At 40.5% G+C, this 17,242-nt stretch overlaps 3 protein-coding genes across 4 annotated transcripts; 1 reads left to right on the plus strand and 2 right to left on the minus strand.

The window, feature by feature from the left end:
- Nucleotides 1–11: 11 nt before the first annotated feature.
- LOC135342373 (GATOR2 complex protein WDR24-like) lies at nt 12–9,666 on the minus strand. Its single transcript, XM_064539101.1, has 26 exons — nt 9,506–9,666; nt 9,306–9,404; nt 8,724–8,846; nt 8,520–8,597; nt 8,301–8,410; nt 7,916–7,978; nt 6,963–7,019; nt 6,350–6,481; nt 5,340–5,452; nt 5,031–5,128; nt 4,743–4,843; nt 4,564–4,658; nt 4,371–4,497; nt 4,161–4,247; nt 3,682–3,834; nt 3,249–3,348; nt 3,024–3,086; nt 2,795–2,889; nt 2,640–2,683; nt 2,408–2,458; nt 2,060–2,135; nt 1,667–1,729; nt 1,336–1,438; nt 986–1,071; nt 569–675; nt 12–227 (listed from the first exon to the last, which is right to left on the minus strand). The coding sequence occupies exons 1-26, from the start codon at nt 9,531–9,533 to the stop codon at nt 80–82; spliced, it is 2,400 nt and encodes a 799-aa protein (XP_064395171.1). The 5' UTR covers nt 9,534–9,666; the 3' UTR covers nt 12–79.
- On the plus strand, nt 9,660–13,018 carry LOC135342376 (glutathione S-transferase kappa 1-like). 2 transcript variants are annotated; one of them, XM_064539105.1, is made up of 7 exons: nt 9,660–9,762; nt 10,877–10,958; nt 11,035–11,135; nt 11,188–11,316; nt 12,475–12,627; nt 12,724–12,817; nt 12,868–13,018. In XM_064539105.1, exons 1-7 carry the CDS (start codon nt 9,682–9,684, stop codon nt 12,912–12,914), a joined length of 687 nt encoding a protein of 228 aa, XP_064395175.1. In that variant the 5' UTR covers nt 9,660–9,681; the 3' UTR covers nt 12,915–13,018. The 2 variants fall into 2 exon arrangements, with proteins under 2 accessions (XP_064395175.1, XP_064395176.1); XM_064539106.1 differs by lacking the exon at nt 12,868–13,018 and having other exon boundaries at nt 12,475–12,665.
- On the minus strand, nt 13,004–17,208 carry LOC135342374 (coiled-coil domain-containing protein 18-like). The gene is made up of 9 exons (XM_064539102.1): nt 16,965–17,208; nt 15,806–16,580; nt 15,442–15,715; nt 15,148–15,386; nt 14,514–14,711; nt 14,032–14,349; nt 13,724–13,969; nt 13,340–13,441; nt 13,004–13,221 (listed from the first exon to the last, which is right to left on the minus strand). The coding sequence occupies exons 1-9, from the start codon at nt 17,078–17,080 to the stop codon at nt 13,177–13,179; spliced, it is 2,313 nt and encodes a 770-aa protein (XP_064395172.1). The 5' UTR covers nt 17,081–17,208; the 3' UTR covers nt 13,004–13,176.
- Nucleotides 17,209–17,242: the final 34 nt, after the last annotated feature.

Raw genomic sequence — 17,242 nt, forward strand, 5'->3', positions numbered from 1 at the left:
TGGTTTCCATCCTGTTTGTGGCAAAATAATTATTCATTAAGCCTCAGTCGTTACAAAATGGGATACAAACAAGGAGTGTTCATGCTAGACAACCACTGCGTGCACATTGGTGCCCACAGCCAGCTGGACACTGTTCATAGTTCTTGTGCCATTGAGTTATATGTTGTAAGTGTCCTCCATGACCACACACTTGACACCATACTACCAGACCACGCACTGCTCGATTGCTATGGGCACGGTGTATGCATACAGTTACAATGTACAGTACATGTAAATATTTAAGTCTTTCATTTTTCAGAGTGAAACATAGGGACGGATGATCAGACTGATTCAAATTTTTTATTTACTTATTTACTCGGTTAGTTTCGACATGTAAGTACCATTTAGCGTGTATTTTTGAGGAAGAAATTCAGCAAGTGATAAATAAATCAAATGCATGGGTGTTCAATACACGTACGTAGACTGCCACTCTCAGGCTGCGAAACTTTTTATACAAATTCAACAGCCAAACTGCGAAATCTCAAAAAATATCTGCTATAACATTGAGGATGAACTTTGGCTAACTCACCAAACTGAGCAGGTGCTGGTTATCTTCTCACAGCGCTGACACTGCCATCCCCTGTTCTCCATGGACTTGCTACAACCTCCACACCCAATGTGGTATGTAGTTGATTGCTGCATAGATGCAAGTAAATGTAATGTTGTTTACTGAGACAAAGTGACGTACATTAAATGATGGTGGCTTAACTCAATACAAACGTAACGTCATAATACAAGGGTAGTAGTCTATGTAGCCAACATAGTATTATTTTCCATGGCTGACATAATTCAGCTACATGATTGCATTCGTTTCCAACACTGAACATAGACTAAAACACGTGACATAATTATTACACAGACTGATTTATTATTATTCGCTGCCAGTTATCACATTGTGCTCCGAAAACCTTTTCCAGAAACTTACAACAATTGTACATTCTCTCACCTGGCTCATTTCATTGATGCTTGGAAGGGGACACAATTTGATGACGAGTGCAGCTACTGACCACAGTTCGTAACGTATCAACAGATCTGCCCAAAAGTGCACATTACATCAACGGTGTTGATATCTAAATATACACGGCTGTCCAAATCCATGGTACTGTTTCAGCCTCAGACTAACATTATGTTATCCCTGATAGATTATACAATAGTGTGTACATTATTGCAACAACCATACTTTTAACCTTTACAAGGGTTGTCACAGATCAGATTTAAGCACACACAGGTCTGCACATGTACGATGTACGTTTATATTGCTGTTGCACATGCATGCACAAGTGTGTATATACATACCGATGTACGAGGAGAACCACTGCTCTTGCTGTATCTCATTGACTAGCCCTGGAGTCTTATCTCCCAGCACAAGCAACACTGACACACTCATCTGAACATCACCCTGCATGTACATTTATCAAGTATACTTAGCCAAGTTGGGTTGTCACCCGGGTTCCGTTAAATCTCGACATTAATTATACGCATGCATGCGAGACAGCTAACTTTGAGATTTTATTATTAATAACAGAGACAGCTGCTTTGAGTGATAACAAGTGATCCTAGACTTTCTCATGAACTACAATTAGAGAACCTGACAATTAAGGCCATTTCATGTTCTACTGACCAGTACCTTTTGTGCATAGAACTTGAGCATATCTCCCACCACAGGAGAAAAGTTCCAAGGTGCAGTGATCTGTAGAGTTAGTTACAGCACATGATCATTGTGGAGAACCTGCTATGTACATGCACAAGTACATGTAACAAGATGCCCACTGTACTTCAGTGCAAAGATGATACACTCTAATGTGAAATTCGAATTCACATTCATGCAAAGAAATTTAAGCTGATAGTACACCTACTCCAATGTACACAATTAGGAAGTTGAGACATGCACATCGCCTTACCCTACGCTCTGCTTGAAAGAAATTTAAGTTGATAGTACACCTACTCCAATGTAATTATAAGTTTAACAATCAGGAAGTTGAGACATGCACTTCAGGTGTTAACACAATTATCGCCTTACCGCTACGCTCTGCTTGTTGTAGCTCATTCCCTCCTTGGTTTGGGGTCTCACGGACACACTGCTTGAGTCTTGAGCACTAGGAAGAGCAGAACACATATCATATACTCTGCAGTTACAGGCATACATTGTACAGTTAACCAGTACTACAGGAAGAGCAGCACACATAAGATCATCTATACTGCAATTACAGCATACACTGTACGTACAGATAGCCAGTACAGCTGTATAATTATGTTAACATGCATGAGACTAAACACAATAATTATAGTCTGCATGATGTGCAAGCTGACTGCAGACAATACACATCATCACATGCCATGCAACATGGAATAACAATTGGGCACCCACCTGTGAGCTGTTGACACTGCAGACAAAGCTTCTTGATCAGGGGAGGGAGGTCTAAGAATGATCGTAATATGAATGTGCATGAAACTATGCTTTTCTCCTGAGATGTACAGTACGAATATACATGTACTAGCTGTTACATGAAAAGAAGCAGTAAACAGACTAGAACATTGATTTGAGAAGTTTCTTTATGTACTATAATTTATTAATGGTCTAGTATACATTAAGTGCTTACCTCGCTAGAAGGTTATGTCTCAATTGAATGGACTCAGTGGGCAACTGTGAGAAGTACATGCAAGCCAATTTGCTATCAAAAATGGTTTAACAATTACAAACTGTAAATTCAAGGCAAACATTGACCTTTCACTTGTCTAATAGACTAGAGCTTACCTCATCCCAGCCCTGCTGACGGGGCTGCTGTGAAACAATAATCTGAGCAGGACCGACGTCAGACTCTTGGTCACTTGACTCAAAGAAATCCAGAGCTGTACAGGCGAGGAATGAATCGTACAAATCTTTTGGCTATATAGATCATACATGTGTACATGCAAAACAGGTGTAAGTATGTGTATACGTACAATGTACATGTACATTCCTACATGTACAGTCGAACGCTCACCAGCATTGAGGTCAGGGGGGTTGCTCTCCTCCACATCATCCTCCGTCTCATCAGGGCAAGAGTCTGGATGGGTGTGTGTGTGTGGGGTGAAAATGGAGGCAGGTACTTGGTACACAACGAATGGTTGGTGTATGGAGTGAGCTACAGTAATACATAGTTGTGACTAAATGTGAGTAGTGCATTAGTATGAAAACACAGGTGCACAAATATGGACAAACCATGTACCTATGGAAGGGGCCCCCTCCTGCTTGGGCAGTGATACAGAGTCCCTCCTGTGCAGAGAGCTGGGAGTGTCACTGCTGGCCTCAGCGATTATCACAGGGGTCTGCATGCATAGCAACAGTGAAGTGTGGTGGTGCTACGTGGTGGAGCTAGGAACTAAATAATGGCAATATACACGTACGCATGTTTAATATCTAAGTTGAACTGAGATTTACGGATCAAAGGAGAATACTTTAAGGACAGTACGCTGTAGTGCAATGTGTAGTAGACTAGCTGATAAAAGGATTGAGAAACTTGGAAAAAATTTCTTCGAGCACATGCAACTACTGAAACAATCTTTATAACGAAGACGGCGTGCTAATCAGTGTTTGAATACTGTATTTCACAAGTCCCAAGACCTGTGGGTTCAGGTACAGGTATACCAAAATCCTCTCACCTGTACATTTGAAAGCCTACTGCTTGTGTGTCGTGTCGGGGCCCTGGTCTGCAGTAGACCCAGCATGGAGCAGTCAGGGTCAGTGTTGCAGTAGAGAAGCTTGAGGAAGAGCCACGTCTGAGCAGTATCCTGTCTGCCTAGCTCAGCAGACACCTATTATGAGGAGCAGCATCACACCCATGGTTTAAGAAGTAAGACAGATTGTACGCTACTGAAAACCATAGGATAAGTATATACACGTGCATGGTTACCGTAGTGCTAGAAATATAATATTGCATTTTTAGCACTACAGTATTTTTCTATTAGTACAGTGTATGTACAAAGCATATCTCATGCGCACAAAAGCTGCATGCAATTAATAATTATATTCAAAGCTATTAAATGTTATGGAAGAAAACAGAATTTCAACAGGGTCTCTTTAATTACAAATACCTTGCCATGTAGCAACTTGCTGGCAATAAATCCCCGATAGAACTAACCTTGTAGTTGTGGTCACAAAGCTCATGCATTGGCTGTCCATGAAGTTTGAACGCCTTCGCACAGCTGATAAACTTGTCCATGCTACCCTAAAGAGAAACACACTGATTTTCTGCCATACACTAGTCAAAAAGTTATTTTTTCACTAATCTGGAGTCTGTCTGATGTATATACGTATGTTGAGCAGTCCATATTACACTAACAGTAAGTACCTCCTTGTCCTTGGGGTGTTCCTTGAGTGAACTGGCGAAAAGAAGGAATGCCTCAGGGTATGGGTCATAGTCAGGCTTACGGAAGGACATGGGCTGATAAGAGTGACGGGAAGAGCCGTACTGACCACTGCGATAGACAAAATGCAGTATTTATGGATGTCTGTTATTAAATAAAAATTAATGTTACATGTACCTGTTGTTATGTGTAGCCTTAGATTTGTGTATGAGTGAATCACTGCAGGCATGGACCACATGACCATCAGGTCTGAAAGACAGGGCCACCGGAGTCTATCAAAAGTTCAAACAATCAATACACATGTATAGAGAACAGACATGTTGGTTTTTGTACAGGTGTCTATGCGGAAGACTTACTGCCTTATCCACTGGTCTCAGTGCGTCTGAGAAGAGCTGCTGAATAACCTTCCCATCCTTAGAGCAGGAGATTAACACCTGGTCATTCAACCACAGCAGATCTGCACATGCACAATGTACACTTAATAAGCGTTTGAAAGAAAAATTCTTTGACTAAGTACATGTATAGTGTGCTTATATAAAACCTTTCAATGACGCAGGCAGCAATACCACTTAAACTGCTAAGTTTCAATGTACTAATAATAATAATGTGTGCTATAAAATATGTGTGTAAATTAGAATTTACACCTGTGACATCATCAGTGTGTTCTGTGAAGGAGGCAAAGGGAATGAATGGCCGTCGGTAGTCCCAGATCTGCACAGTGTTGTCCAAAAAGTGGGAGCAGCTGTATAAAATAAGTATTCAAACTGCAACATCACATGTGAATGTTTTTTTTAGCTTATATAAAGGTAAAGTCATACATAACATGTAGACTCGACTTAGCACCAGAGTGAATGCAGTTTGACTACAACATATATTTGTACGTGTTACATTGTAGCAATAAAACTGATAGTGCTAGGCAACAACGTATTTGATTGATTCATCAAAAATATTACCTAGTGATGTGGTTCTTGTGACCTGGCCTCCATTTGGCTCTGGCCACAGAGAACGGTGTGGAAACTGTGAACCTCTCTTTGGGACGGCCAGTTGAAGTAATGCCTTCATAGCCCTGAATGGGATCAAAACCATTTTGCTCAACTAGGTGTATATGCACACACTCAGCTCAGCTAGGGTGTCATACAGGGGGAAGGGGATACCCCCTCTGGTTTAACCCTCCTCCGCCCTAAAATTTGTATCCAGGTACTATAGCTATATGACTGAGAATATACAATCCCAAAACCCACTGGAATTTCCATGGGTTTCCATTGCCAGCATTACTACGAGGTATTGAAATAACAGCAGTTGACCTTTTTAGCAACATTTTCTGGTGACTTTTAGACCCCCCCTCCCCCATCCTCTACTTTGTACATTGTTACACAGATCTAGGTACCCATTTCAAATGAAAGCACCGCAGGTGCTGATGCCTCGGTGGAGATGCCAAAGCTACATAACATAAAGCTACTTTTTCCAATATCATGCATGCAAACTCAAAGAGTGGGTAATGATCGACCATGAATGTTGTTAAAAACGATCGATGCCAAAAGTTCAAGTCTAAAATTAATGGCTGCCACCATCAGCATAGCCTTGCAGCTCTATTCTCACTCTTGCAGCTACCAATAGTTAGCGTTCTAGTGCAGAGCTAACTACTAAGTAGAGTAGCAACACTCGGTAAACAAGTTTGGCTACGTGCTCTTCTGAAAAGGCTGCAATGGCATTCCAAGTAAGCAAAACTAGGCATAACTCGAGAACGAAGCATTATTTTGCAAATCCACGAATTAAAATCCAAGTAAACATGACTAGAAGCCTATAGAAACTCTTACTTGCACTTGATTCATCCTTGAGCAGCTGTAGCAGTCTACACAGACACACACACAGACACACACACAGACACACAAACACACTACCGTATACCTCGCTTGCGCATGCGCACCGAGGCATAATTACTGAATAAGACTAATCAACCTACCTTTATGAGCTTGTCCCTGCCTGCACTGAGGATGCAGTGCTCCACCTCAGGGTGCCAGTTGCAGCAATAAACTGGGCCATTGTGGCCAGGAATGGTCTTCAAACAGTGTTCATTGTAGCGTCTGTCCCATACCTAGAGTGGAGACTGTGATCACGGTATACACTGGTTTAAGGGAATGTTAGGTGGAACCTCAGTAGGAAACCATTCTGGGGTACGTACAGGTAAATATACATACCGTACCTAAAGGCCTACTAAAAACCAACATCGTTAACTCATTCTTATATACCTGTAGTAGAGACTACTCCATAAAACATACATGTACGTACCTGCATGCAGAACAGATGACCAGAGCCTAGCATTGGCAAGCTGTGCTTGCATGCATGCCTCGGGTTAATTGAATACATAATTTATGAGGATTCTTTTTATATCACGACAACCCTTACCAAAATAATCATGCCTCGAGGCTATGTGACAGTGTAATGATTATGACATGGAAGGGACTGTACGACTTTTATTTCACATTGCACGCTTGTTACCTTGACAACGTGACAAAAGTATGTATATACATATACAGTTACTACACAGCTGTTACACATGTAGTGTACTTGCCAACCTGTATTGTCCCATTGTCATAGCAAGCAGCAAAGTAGTGCTCATTACTCGGAGCAAACTGCAAGACGAACAATTGTAAGTGTGTATGCAGCTCACAAGAAGTACTGCATGTACAGCAAACCAAATATTCACAGGGATAAAGTAATAACAGTTGTACATAAGAGGCACATACAGTTCCTCAATCGATCATGGCTTACAAGAATGTACAATCATGCATGTACTCCTCTGCAATTTAGTTTCTACACCATGCAGCTTACAAGTAGATAAGTTGGTGGCAAATTAGTGGGGTTTGTGTTTATGCCTCGGTGCGCATGCGCAAGCGAGGTATACGGTACTGTGTTTGTGTGTCTGTCTGTGTAGACTGCTACAGCTGCTCAAGGATCAATGAAGTCCAAGGGTTTCTATACAGGCTTCTATGTTTTCTTGGATTTTAATTCGTGCATTTGAAAAATAATGCTTGGTTCTCGAGTTATGCCTAGTTTTAATGCCATATTGCAGCTTTTTCAGAAGAGTGCGTAGAAAAACTTGTCCATGGAGTGTTGCTACTCTACTTAGTAGTTAGCTCTGCACTGGAACGCTAGCTATTGGTAGTTGCAAGAGTGAGAAGAGAGCTGCAAGGCTATGCTGATGCAGCCATTAATTTTAGACTTGGATTTTTGGCATTAATCAATGAATCATGGTCGATCATTACCCACTCTTTGAGTTTCCCTGTGATTCTGGATTCTGCCTGCATGCAATACAAAAATGTTTATCATGATATAATCAATGTGTGTATAAAAGCTATATAGTAGCTTTATGTTATGTAGGTTTGACACCTCCACCGAGGCATCAGCACCCGCGGTACTTTCATTTGTGTTTGTGTTCTAGGCATACATTTATACAGTAAACTTAGAAGTAAACTTAAAAAGTATTTTATGAATGACTTTATGCAGTCTTGTGTACAAAGAAACCAACCTTGACATCCCTGACACAGTCTGGGCCTTTGAAGGCACTTACAACCATTCTCTGCCGGGTATCCTGGAAAAAGAATGATCGAGCAATAAATCTCGAAGACTCATACACAACTGTAACCAGGGTGTCATCAAGGGGGGGGGGGGAAGGGGGGTATCTCCCCTCTGGCTCTAATCCCCCCCCATAAAATTTGCATTCAGGTACTAGTTGCATGAGGGTCCATAGCTGACAATGTTACATACTAACAGGGTACTGAAATAAAACAGTTGATCTTTTTTTTTTAGTAAAATGTCCTGGTTACTTTTCAAATGACACCCTGGTAACGGTAACATACATGCTACTCTGCAAATATAATCTATGAAACAATCCCAGCAGGAGAACAACTCACAAATATATTCATGCATGAGTCCTGTGCTCCACTGAGAAGGAGGTTGTAGTCCTTGGGGTGGTAGCTGACCTTGTTCACTGCTCGCTGGTGAGCGCCCTCAAACACATGGTCTGGGTAAGGAGGTTAATGGGTGAGAATACATGTATGTGAGCTATTAAAATTACATGGCTACTAGCCATTTATTCACCTGCACCATTTTGTACGATTCTATTCACTCACAGAGTTTATTTTTGGTTCTCTTGCTGATGTCCCAGATCACAACACTGCCATTGGTGGGTGCAGTGGCCAACTGAGACTCTGTGGGCACCAATATTTATTTTGGTCACGGCTACATGTTTATGCACGTAAATCTACATGTACATGCACATACAGAGTAAAAAATATAACTACGGTGGCACACTACGGCATGTATATAGCACTGACCGTCTTTGGGGTGGAAGTGGACATCGTTGTTGGAGTAATTGAGGTTGAGCTGCTTATTAGGGAGGTCACGCAAGTTGCACACCACCTCATAGCTACTCGGCTGGATCCTTAGCACTTTGAACACTGAGAAACAAGAATATAATGATGGGCCTTATAGGAATGTTCATAAGCGTTGATGGACAGCTTTCTTTCGAGTCACTGACTGCGAACAGTGGACTGGTCAAACTCTGTGTAGAGACTCGTGCAACGTTTGCCACGATATTGACGTAGCACTAGCTAAAATCTAAGTATTACGTGCAGTCGACTGATGTCACAAAAACCACAGCCACTTAAGAATCTTATCTGATATGCTGACTGTGCAACACGAGTCTCTACACGGAGTTTGACCTGTCTACTGCTCGCTGTGCAACAGTGACGGCTTGCGAGTCTACCAGATAACCGGGGTGAGATTAGCAATGTGCAAGCAGTCGTTACCAGGCCCACTCTCAGAAGAAGTGCGGCCTGGGATCGAGGCTAAACAAAAAAGTGACAACTGCTAGTACAGTATAGTGTACACACACACAACATGAATACATAAATTACCTTTTCTTCCAACCACTGCAATTAGTGAAGTAGAGGCATCAGTGCAAATAGAGGAACAGGCATTGTCCAAAGAAACCACCACTTTAGAGTGCACACCCTCTGGAAGATAAATAGGTTGAAAGTGCATGATATGCTGATTTAATAGTGTGTGATCATTTAGTAAGCTTGCCTAGATCTAATACCGGAATTCCTATCCCTACCTGCATCTGTCTTTTGTTTCTTGCTCATCCCTAGTGCCGGTGGCTAGCAGAGCAGTACAGTGTACAGACAATGGTGTGTGCCTACATAGATATGTCTGTGGTGCCTATCTAGCATGTCTTTTTATTCATGTAGGTAATGATCGTCTCAGTAGAAATTTAAGGTCGCTCGAAAATGCATGCTGGATACCCATTTCAGAATGAAGAAAGTTCAGATGTTTTATGATGTTGTCTCTCCTTACTCCTGGGTTGGATTTGAGGTGGGTGTCTTAGCAGGAATTGTTGGTCCAATTGTTGCTTGCATGCTATCTCTTTGGCTATCTCTCTCTGGCTAAGCTTTACCATCTTTTTTCATTTATAGTGCCACGTACCCTATAATTATATTGTAATTGTATTGAGTGCCAACAAATTTTTTGTTGGCGCTTAGGTTATAGGAAAAGAATGTGGTACGTACAATTATAGCCTCGATCCCAGGCCGCACTTCACTCAGGGAAGTGGGCCTGGTATCGACTGCTTGCGCATACGCTAATGAAGGCCGGTGAAGGAGGCTAGTACAATTATTGATATATTATAGCTTCGTGGAATGACTTAAAGTAATGACTTAAAGTCATTTGCCACTCCTAAGGTATAAGCGCCAATTAGTATTTTTCTTGTTGCTGTAAACAGAAAAGGACGGTAGTACCTTTTGTCTTGTACTACCTCCCATTTCAATGATCCCAAAAAATTAGCACAGTCATGACTGTGGTCCTGACTACATTTCTAGGTAATGTAATGACAACCCATGGAAATAATGACCTTCACCAAGTTGTGGGAAAACTGAGATGAAGTATTATAGATAGCGCTAAGTGGTGCATAAGAAATCTGTCTAAATTAATATTATGGTAAACAATCTAGTAATTTTACGAAGGTTTATGAACGTAGAACGACAGTTGCGCATATGCATTATCACCCATGCAATAGATACCAGGCAGTATTTTAATTGGCCCGGGACCAAGGCTAGGGTACAGGGTACAGTGCACTCTTGTTAAACCGGTCACCCCTGGAACCATGCAGTTTGGCCGCATTTAGCGAGGTGGCTGCAATTCTGAAAGTGTTAATCCGAATTTTACAGGATAAACATTAACCTGATAATAGCGCAAGCGCACTGGATCGTTTTTTTCCTGGATAGGTCATTTTTAGGAATCAATGACCAGGGGCCGGTGTAAGAATATCGATTCAACTCTAAAATCACATGAATCAACATGCACAAATCACTTAATAATGATGACAACAATAACGAACTACAGTATAATAATTATCGATCCAATGTCGATCTGATAACTGGCATGTGGTTGTTTGACCGAATGGCATTATTGATTAGTTGTGCACTTACAGTTGCTACAGCGATACAGCCGGAAATGGAACTTTGTGCTGGACCTTTGTCCTTTTTTTCTTGGAGGAATTATGAAAGGAAGCTGTAAGACTCGTACCTGTAGATGGTGTTACAAGATGATGCAATTGATAATTATGCGTACACTTCATAACATTTGCAGCTAACAGACCTCCAGGCATGAATGCAGCGAAAGCAGCATACATGGGAGCAGATCTAAAAAGAATTTCTGCTTATTATGATATTCCCCTTAACATTCCATCCGTAAGTGATATGTAATTAACAATTGTCATGGTTACCTTCCGTGTGGTTATAGGATCCGGCTGAGGTGATGTTCAATAAAGGATCCTTGAGTGCTCAGCGATTACTGACAGCTGTGAAAATACATTGTCCAGAGTATTTAGTACCTGTGTCTCGTCAACTATGGCTTAGGATTTGGTCCTATGTAAGTTGAAAGCAGCTCGTAATTATAACGTTTTTTTGTATAAAATTAATGTGCTGTCTAGTTCTGGGGATAATCTGCATGATTATAATTATAGATCTAGCTTCAGTGCAATTACCGTACATCTAACACTGCTGTGGCTGCACTTCCAATTCAGTGTCATTTCTTCCATACGCACCGTATCATTATTGAATTTATATCATGTTTTCATGGTTTTAAGCGTAATAAAGTCATACAGTCACCTATATTATTTTTATTACACAGTTGCGTAGCCTCGAGGCATGATTTGGTACGGGGTCGTCGTGATATAAAACACATTATAGCATGAGAATCATTGTGTTTTAATTATACAGTCAATATGCCCCCAGGGTTTCGCCCTCATGCTTGTGCCTGCATGTATATTTTTCAGTCTCATGCTATATCTTTAGATAGTTAATAAGACAGTGCCGCCTCAAAAAATACACTACAGTATTTGTAAGTGGTTATAACCCTAGTTGGGCGTGGTCCCACCCTGGACGCTCACGTAGGGTTGGGCACCACTCAATGTCAGGTTTTGTTCCTGCTGCAGAAAATTTGCAGCCCAATCAGATCGATTGCAGAGTTCAAGTATGGAGGCGTGGCTCATTAATGAACGAGTCAGTAACTATAGTCATTCTCTTTAGTTAAATCAAAATGCACAATATAATTATATATAGTAGACAAGCCAGCTTGATTCAGGAACACACCAGGTCAGTTAGAGCTAGTGGTATGCAGAAGTGACTCCTGCAGTAGTAGCATTCTAACTGAGCTTTGCAGTTACCGCCCACTTGGAATTAATCATATTCATGCTTAGCCACACCCTAAAGCTAAGTACCGGTGGAACAAACCATTGCAGTGGTGCCCAACCCTACGCGAGCGTCCAGGGTGGGGCCACGCTCAACTATTATAACCCCAAAAATTGTTTGCTAGCCGGCGCTTAATTATTGTGGCCCTTATGTGCTACAGTAAGTCTATAGTGTCGAGTATAATTTTTGTGAGGGTATATACGGTACACAATGAGGCCTAACTTGTGCTTCTAGAAAACTCAAACGCATGAGCTCTTTTTTGTTTAATCCCCAACATGATGTATACATGATATATTAAATTAGAAATGCACTAAATTCCTTGATTTTGATTCTTTAGGACGAGGATATCACAACAAATGATAGCCTTAAGTTGGTTTCCGAAAAAGCAGGAATTCCACTTAAAGCTATCAATAACCTGATTGATCAGGTAACAACTGATTCCATAATTGAAGAACTGAAGCGAACTACACAAGAAGCACTTGACTCAGGGGTGAAATATTGTACTTCGTTACGTGTACAGCAAATTATGTAATTTATTCAACAATTGTCACACAAATGCTTTGTATATCTTTAACCTTTGTGATAGGCATTTGGGGCACCTTGGATAATTGCAGACGTTGGAGGTGTAAGAAAATGCTATTTTGGAAGCGACAGAATGGAATTATTAGCTGACAGCCTGGGTGAGATTTTCTGTGTACCCCCCTTCATATAATTATTGCAGCACTTACAGGAGAAAAATATGAAGGGCCACTCGTGGATTTAAAAGCATCTTTGTAAGGGCAATTATTCAGCGATAATAAACAATGTACAAGTGTTCTCATAGTCTACTTATACGTCATAAAATTATGAGCATTTTCATGGTACAGTTTTCATGATAGTAATATCTGTTTGCAGGTGTAATGCCTGATTGTATTATAGTGGCACGTACATTATATGATCTAAAAGGATGTGTTCACATGAGTTTGTAGTTTGAGGTATTCAGCGTCGGTATTCTGCAGTCCGATAACTTCTCTCAGTATTTTTTCCTGATCAGTTAAGTTCAGTCAGTTGCATAGGCACGAACATGCGTCTGTGCTGTCGAAATCTTGACGGGGTAGTACAAGTACAGCAATAATTGGTATACTATTATTAATGGGATAGTACCAGCTGACAAAAAAGTGAAAACCAACCTCACAATAATCATAAATGTATATATTGCGTACCTCACTTGAAGATCGTTGTTTCAACCTCTCATTTTCTTGCATGAGCTGAGTAACTTTAATTTGAAGCTCCTCTGACTTCTCAGAGCTCATAGTACGTTGTACCTTTAGAACCGCCAAAGTAACCCAACAAAAATTAATTAATGACACTGACACTTACATTTGATGCATTACTAATAAACACTATAGGTATTGTGTGCTGCAACGTATTTGTGTTACACACAAAAATTCTAGAGTGGTGATGCTATATACAGCAACTGTTACATAATCATAGCACAAAAGTTGCTTCATATTAATTTTATATAGAGCTACCGGTATGTCAAAAATCCCATGTACAGGTAAATAATAATTATGGGCTAAAGTTTGATAAAAGTAATTAAAACTCACTTTTACACCGATGTCCTCATCCTTTTCTTTCTTCAGTGCTGCCATACTATTTTTGAGAGATTCAACAATTTGCTTGAGGTCGTTCTCTTTTCTTCTACTTTCCTCAAGTTTAATCACCGTCTCTTCTAATTCCTGTGTTCTACCTCGCAATTCAGCATGCTTATGTGCAAAGTTACGCTCTAGTTGAAGCTGATGAGCTGCTGTATCAGCCTGGTGGTTACGTAACAAACCATCCATTTCTAGAACCTGGCATGAAACGACACAGAACATATCAATTTAGGTTTAAAATGAGTGCATAATTATAATACCTGTTGAGATCGTTTGGTAAGCTCTTCTTGCATATGAGTCAGAGCAGCATTCACTTCCTTTTTCTGATATGCTGCCCTTGATTCAACACTCTTCAGTTCTTCTTTGCATACAGCACACTGTTCCTCCAAGAGTTTAAGTTCTTCTCCAAGTCTCATAGCCTCAGATTCTGCATCCTTCCTTCCCTGAGTCTCCTTCTGTAGCAATACCATCACTTGTTGTACTTTAGTCTGAAGCTGAGCATTAAAAGACTGCTCCTCTTCCAGCATTGTGTTGAGTGTCGCCTTCTCCTCTTGCAGCATAACTATTTCATTTCGACTCTATAAGAAAATATACACATGTATTTTGGTCACCATGCATGCACAATATAACTTGATCATACATGTAAATGACTATGCATGTGAACTGAGTATAACAATTAAACTATAATTATGTAGTAATTGCTTCCATGACACGTACAGTCATGTATATCTGTTAAATTTACCGTTTCAAGTGAAGTTCTTAAGTTCTTTACAGTTGCCGAAAGAGAGTTACAAACCACATTAGTTTCGTTTAGCCTCTGCTTGACATTCGCTTGCTCTCGACGACTACTAACAATCTCTCGTTGAATACTCGTTGCATGATCCGTCTTTTGTCGGAGCTCATCCCGAGCTTGTGTTAGATTCAATGAGAGGGATTGTACCTGCAGGCAATGTCACAAGAAAAGACGTTCACAGTATAATAGTTATACATATATAGCACATTCATGCATATAAGCAAAGAGTACAGTGTGAGTATAATATACATAGCACATCCATACAAATACAGAGTACAGTGTGAGGGTGGCAAGGATAAACAGTCCGAGAGTGACTCTTTCTTTGAGCATAATATTTTATATGCATTAAAAAATACAAGCCACTGGAGGGCTATTTAATACATGTACCAACACTTAGGTGATGAGTCCAACAAATTTCTTGTGAATGTAGGGGAAATGGAAATGTTGTGTGTTTCTCCTGTTGACAAATTATTTTTAGGTGCCTATATAGGGTTAATTGGAACCAAACCCATCTGGCAGGATGCATGTGGACTGTTAACTTATTATTATAGGAACTCCCCGCTATTAGTATAGGGCAACTTGCCTGTTTTTGAAAATGTTCAACTTTTAACTTGTGCTGCTGTGTGCTTTCCTCAACAACTGACACATGGTCTTCTACCTCTCGTCTGCACATCTCTAACGAATGTTCCAGATATGTCATGCGCTCACAGCCCCTTTTGATCTCTGATCTTAGCAGCTGCATCGACTTACAGTATGACTCACGCTCTTGTTCCAATTGAGTACGAAGTGAAACCAACCTCTCAGAAAAATTAGACTGATTGGCTGAGATGCATAATTATTATGTTATTATTATACATGTACTTAATCACTAACTAACCTCTCAAAATCAATGTTGCATTACCAAGATCTTTCTCCAAATTAATTTTATCAGCTCTCAGTCTTTCCAATTGATCCTGCAGCTCTTTGCAATGTATATTATGTAAATCTTGTACTATCTTCAGTTTAGCAGCAGCATTATCCGCAATCTCTTTTTTAAGAATGGTAACAGATGACCGTTCTTGAGCCAAGCCAGCTCTTATTCCAGTTAGTTCTTCAACATGCAGCTTGGCCGACCGAGCTTTCTCTGCCAACTGCTTCTCCAACAGAAACACCTATACAAAGACAACACCTAAGTCATGTATACATGCACTCCCGATCATGCACTCCCGATACTACTATATATTGCAGCCACAAAAACATACTTCTTTTTCAAGGTGATGTATTTTTGTCCTTGAATGCTCTAACTCAGTTTTTTGGGTGAAGCAAGTGACAGTGGTCTTTGACGCTGATGATGACAAAGAGTATGGACTACAAACATCGTCCTCAGAAGGAACTCTGACTTCATGCTCCTGATATTGAGGTCCAATCTGTGGGGCTGCATATTCCTGATCTGGGCTAATTGCTACTTGAGAGTTTGAACCCAATATACCAGATTTAGTGTACCCGATGTACTGAGGTTTCAGAGAGCAAGAAGTTTCCAATAAAGAAGCATCCTCGTTGTGTGACAAAGTTGTCCATATGAGATCATCAGATGGATGGCACACACCAGAAGCGTTGCGTTCTTTGTTGTGTTTAGTACGAGGTGTACTAGATGAATGGGGAAGTGGTTTGTTAGCAGCCTTATCCGAGAGCCTGGTCTCAGGATATCTGATCGTGTACAAATCCTGTGCAAGATTTGACGTGCTCTTGCTATGCCGACTCGAAGCAGAAGTTGGTATAATCACTGTTTCCAAATGGCTACCATCATGACTGTGTCTACTGCTATACTTCATAGAAGGGGTTTGCACATGCACACAAGAAAGGTTGTCGGAATACTTAGAAGTAGGTCTTGCTTCAATTTCCTTATACGTGGAGGGTGTATAAAAGGGTAGACTAGCACCACTGCTTGTTTCCACATCGGTAGTCCTGTCTGTTGTGTCAGGACGGCTATGAGGCTCAGCAGGAGGATGAGAAGAGAGGGCCGCAACATTAAGTTTCCTGAACAAATTTAATTATTCTCATCTATTACAATAATACTGTAGTTGATGTATTAATAATAATAATTATGCCACTTTTAGGCGCCATATCAAACTGAATGCAACGTTTTAAAATCTTAAAAAAAGCGTCAATGGTTGCTGTAAAAGGCGTGTTTGTGATGCCAAGACACTGTTTGACCCATAGATTCTAATTATTATTATGCACATGTATTTGATATAGCTGTATTGTAGATGCAGCTGTAAAATACAGACACCAAAATTGAACTGCGTACTATGAGATTGCACTCACGACAGTACTAGACTATGTAATTATTGCGGTTCTAAAAATGTTTCTGGTGCTGTGTTATACATCAACTACCAACTATGGATTACAACATGGACCCACCTACACTCTTCTTTAAGAGATTTGAGCTCGTCTTTCATGGCCTGGTGTCTGAACATCCAGTCATTTCTTTCTTTTGAGACTGCTTCTGATTTGAGCTTAACGAGTGAGTAGGACATTTCTTAACACCGTCGGTTTCAAAAGGAATATCCCGCCTGTCTCAGCTCCAGCTCCATCATATCCATGTAGTATAAATTATATAGCAAGAGTTCATAGTGTGTACAGTACTCTTTTTTATAATGTTCGATTATTAAAATCACGACCTTTTCCAAAATTCTAGC

The sequence above is a fragment of the Halichondria panicea genome, chromosome 10 (assembly GCF_963675165.1).
Source record: "Halichondria panicea chromosome 10, odHalPani1.1, whole genome shotgun sequence".
Taxonomy (NCBI): domain Eukaryota; kingdom Metazoa; phylum Porifera; class Demospongiae; order Suberitida; family Halichondriidae; genus Halichondria; species Halichondria panicea.

What these genes read in the sequence shown, in the direction of transcription:
- LOC135342373 (XM_064539101.1), bottom strand. Translation starts at nt 9,533, where the DNA reads ATGAGCAAGAAACAAAAGACAGATGCAG. An exon ending in ACACACTGATGATGTCACAG is followed by an intron (nt 4,844 to 5,030) that starts GTGTAAATTCTA and finishes GTGCATGTGCAG; the next exon opens with ATCTGCTGTGGTTGAATGAC. An exon ending in AACACCCCAAGGACAAGGAG is followed by an intron (nt 4,248 to 4,370) that starts GTACTTACTGTT and finishes GTTTCTCTTTAG; the next exon opens with GGTAGCATGGACAAGTTTAT.
- LOC135342376 (XM_064539105.1), top strand. Translation starts at nt 9,682, where the DNA reads ATGCTGGATACCCATTTCAGAATGAAGAAAGTTCAGATGTTTTATGAT. An exon ending in ACTCCTGGGTTGGATTTGAG is followed by an intron (nt 9,763 to 10,876) that starts GTGGGTGTCTTA and finishes GTGCACTTACAG; the next exon opens with TTGCTACAGCGATACAGCCG. An exon ending in TTCCCCTTAACATTCCATCC is followed by an intron (nt 11,136 to 11,187) that starts GTAAGTGATATG and finishes GTGTGGTTATAG; the next exon opens with GATCCGGCTGAGGTGATGTT.
- LOC135342374 (XM_064539102.1), bottom strand. Translation starts at nt 17,080, where the DNA reads ATGTCCTACTCACTCGTTAAGCTCAAATCAGAAGCAGTCTCAAAAGAA. An exon ending in TACATCACCTTGAAAAAGAA is followed by an intron (nt 15,716 to 15,805) that starts GTATGTTTTTGT and finishes GTCTTTGTATAG; the next exon opens with GTGTTTCTGTTGGAGAAGCA. An exon ending in TTACCAAACGATCTCAACAG is followed by an intron (nt 13,970 to 14,031) that starts GTATTATAATTA and finishes GTTTCATGCCAG; the next exon opens with GTTCTAGAAATGGATGGTTT.